At 55.4% G+C, this 3,408-nt stretch overlaps 1 protein-coding gene across 1 annotated transcript; it reads right to left on the bottom strand.

Moving 5' to 3' along the window:
• Positions 1-383: 383 nt before the first annotated feature.
• LOC101753880 (vegetative cell wall protein gp1-like) lies at positions 384-1,516 on the bottom strand. Its single transcript, XM_004959237.1, has 2 exons — positions 1,137-1,516; positions 384-1,023 (listed from the first exon to the last, which is right to left on the bottom strand). The coding sequence occupies exons 1-2, from the start codon at positions 1,514-1,516 to the stop codon at positions 384-386; spliced, it is 1,020 nt and encodes a 339-aa protein (XP_004959294.1).
• Between the last annotated feature and the right edge of the window lie 1,892 nt (positions 1,517-3,408).

Raw genomic sequence — 3,408 nt, 5'->3', positions numbered from 1 at the left:
AGATTAATTCCAAATCAGAAGCCACTCGTCTCAGAAATAGAACCGCACCATCCACATAGAGAGACATGCGATGATAAAGCGGTAGGTGAGATAAAGGTTGCAGTAAACTTTCATCTTTCGCCTTCCAAATGAGGCTATTTAAACATCCATAATGATCAGAAATAGCATACCCTCCTCCTTTACCCGGGCTTGGGACCGGCTATGTTGAAACAACATAGGCGGAGTTAGTAGCTAACCTAAACTAATCAAACCTAAAATACATAAAGAAAATTGAGATAAGCAATTAAACAACCTAAAAATAAAAAGCATAGCAATTTATACATAAAGACTAAAACTTAGGTGATTAAACAACACATAACAAATTACTATATTAAGACAATAATCTAAAATGCTAAACCATTGAGAGCTGGGGCTATAAATTTGTTGCGACGCATCATTAACGATATCGGAATCGGGAGAGAACTAGCAGGAGGGGCGTTACGAAACGCTGGACCAGCATAGAACTCCGGCTCTGAATCAGAGCCGGAGTCCTCTGACAAAGATGGAGATTCATACCTCATTTTCTTACCGATGTTATCAGCAGGCGACGTCAAATTCCGCTTGAGACAGCCGCTGTTCGCCAGTACATCGGAGCCAGCGACCCTATCCTTCACACAGCTGAGCGAGGCGCGGCCGGGGACCTTGAACCCCTTGATCCTCTCCGGCGAGGATGGCAGCGCAAGATTGGCATTCCTCTCCGGCGAGGACGGCAGCGCAAGATCGGCACAGGCCGCCTTGTCCCGGAACCAGCTTTTGCTGGTGGACGCGCGGCCCGGGTTGGACGCGGAAGGAGCGGCAGGAGCGGGTGAGGGGGCGAGGCGAGGCGCTGACGGCGCGGGGGAATCCGGCGAGCAAGCCGCGAGGCGGCGGGATGGCGGGACGTACACCAGCGAGGGGGGCAAGCAATGGATCGTCGGCGCGGGGGAAGCAGGAGAGCCAATGAGGCGGGGGGTTAGCGGCGGGGTGGGGATCACAGCGGGCGAACTGCCCGCGAAAGCTGTGGCGGGAGCGGGTGAGGGGGCGAGGCGGGGCGGGGCGCTGACGGCGCAGTGGAATCGGGCGAGGAAGCCGCGAGGCGGCGGCACGGCGGGACGTACGCAGCCGAGGAGGCATGGATCGGCGGCGCGGTGGAATCGAGCGAGCAAGCTGCGAGGCGGCGGCACGGCGGGACGTACGCGGCCAAGAGGGCATGGATCGGCGGCGTGGGGGAAGTGCGCGTGGAAGGCATGGCGAGAGTGGGCGAGGGGGCGAGGTGGGGCACCGCCGGCGCGGGTGGATCGGGCGAGCAAACGGCCAGGCGGCGGCACGGCGGGATGTAAGCAGGCGAGGGGGACAAGCGATGGTTCGGTGGCGCGGAGGAAGCCGGGGATGGGATGAGGTGGCCGGTCGGCGGTGGGGTGGGGAGCAAGGTGGCGGGCAAGCTGCGAGCGGTCGGGGTGGGGAGGAGCGGCGGAGCAGCCGCGGCGGCGACGGCCATGGCAGCGGCGCGAGACAAGAGATCCAATCCAAAATGAAGCGAATCAAAATCGGCAAGAAATCTTACAAACCGAAGCGATCCGCCGGAGGCAGCAGACTTCCGCCGGGAAGAGCTCCAAAGCTAGCTGACGCGGGACGGTGGGAGTGCGCTTTGGACGAAGCGTTTGAGGATGCGTGTACAGATCTACGACGCATGGTTGTTTTACGGACCCATACGTGGAGGCGGTATCCATACGGTTCCATAGGATCTACGCTAGTAGAGATCGAGACGGTATCGGTCGCACCGGGAGGCCGAGACGGGGTCGGTCTGTAATTTTGTGGGCTGCTCATTATTGTTGGTACTATTTGACGGCCCAATACACAAGCCCATTACCGAACAACGTCCTTTCCTTTCCAGTCCAGTGCACCCTGCATGGTGGTCCCTGAAACACGGGCTAAACCTCACTATGTTTATGTGTAACCACTTTGCAAGCACCAATTACATCCAAAGATATTGTAGTATGATATACAAAATACAAGCTCAAAAAATCTGGCTAAATATGTAATTGATCCATACCAAAAAACCAAATATATATATATAGAGTACATAGGGTGAGTTTGGTATAGCTCCAGGAACGGCTCCTTGAGCCGTTTTAGGTGGAGCTGTGCCAAAGGACTTCAAAGGAATGGCTCCATCGGAGAAGCCTGGTGTAGATGGAGCCATTTTTCAACACGCGAGATCGAGCCGAAATTCGTGGCTCCATGCGGCTCCATCCCGCAAGCCAGCCCCATCGATTACGTAATTGCCCCTCAACTTCACCAAAATTATGTCAAAAATGCCACCACAGGCAGGCAGAAGGACGCGCTCCCTCTGTTGCACCCTCTCGCATCGCGCTCCCTCTCTCGCACTCGCAGGCAGAAAGACGGCGGCACCATGAATCCCCTCCGGCGCCCAATGCCGACGCGCAGGCAGGCCGCTCTGGGTGGGGAAAATAGTGGATCGATTGTGGCTGACCTCGATCCGGGGATTGGGGGTGCTGGAGGCTCCGCATTTGGGCCGGATGGCACCCTAACCGGACTGGCAGCAACCAGCTAAGGGCAAGCGCAGCAGGCGGCCGGCCAGGCAGCGGCTTACCTAGACGGCACCTCATGGACCAGTGGTCCGGTGGCTGCCTCGACCGCGGGCGCAGGAGCGTCGTTCGGTGTCGGCCATACATCCCTGAGCCCACTAGAAGATCTGTACGGACCCACTCAAGGGGACGTACTCGAGACGTATCAGGACATAAAGACTACACTACAGGGCAACGTAGACTATATGGATTCATGAAGAACTAGTCGGAAGGCGGTAGGACTACTTTGCCGAGTTAGAGTAGGACTCTCTAGTCGCATCCGACTAGTACTCTTGTACAAAAGACTACCCTATAACCTTGCTCCTCCGATATATAAGGGCAGGCAAGGACCCCCTCAAAATGAGTTCAATCGAATATAAGCATACAACATACAGGATGTAGGGTATTGCGTGATCTAGCGGCCTGAACCTTTCTAAATCGTGTTCCTGCGTCACCATCGACTCCTTGATTTCGGCGACACCCACCAACCAAAACACTATCTCGGGTACTCCCTTGATATGTTGCCGGGTTAAAACACCAACAGCTGGCGCGCCAGGTAGGGGAAGTCGCCAAAATTCTCCGCGCGAGATCGATGGCTCCAGTCATCATCAAGCCTGCGTTCGCGTTTGAAGCGGGCGCAACATTCATTTTTGGCTCTTGGCTCTGCATCACTAATGGCATTGGAGGTTTCCAACACTGCATCATTGAAGAACAGGAGAAGAAGCATCTTAGTGGAAACTCTCGTCGACATTTTGTCGAGAAATTCAAATTTTTTGATTTGAACAACACCGGGTTCGACCACAAC

Source organism: Setaria italica, chromosome II (genome assembly GCF_000263155.2).
Source record: "Setaria italica strain Yugu1 chromosome II, Setaria_italica_v2.0, whole genome shotgun sequence".
Lineage (NCBI taxonomy): Eukaryota > Viridiplantae > Streptophyta > Magnoliopsida > Poales > Poaceae > Setaria > Setaria italica.
The sequence above is the reverse complement of the archived record's forward strand: the minus strand, read 5'-3'. Positions and strand labels throughout refer to the sequence as shown.

Coding starts and splice junctions, on each gene's coding strand:
- LOC101753880 (XM_004959237.1), bottom strand. CDS start 1,516: ATGGCCGTCGCCGCCGCGGCTGCTCCGCCGCTCCTCCCCACCCCGACC. Junction 1,024..1,136: donor ATCCATGCCTCCTCGGCTGC/GTACGTCCCGCC, acceptor TTTCGCGGGCAG/TTCGCCCGCTGTGATCCCCA.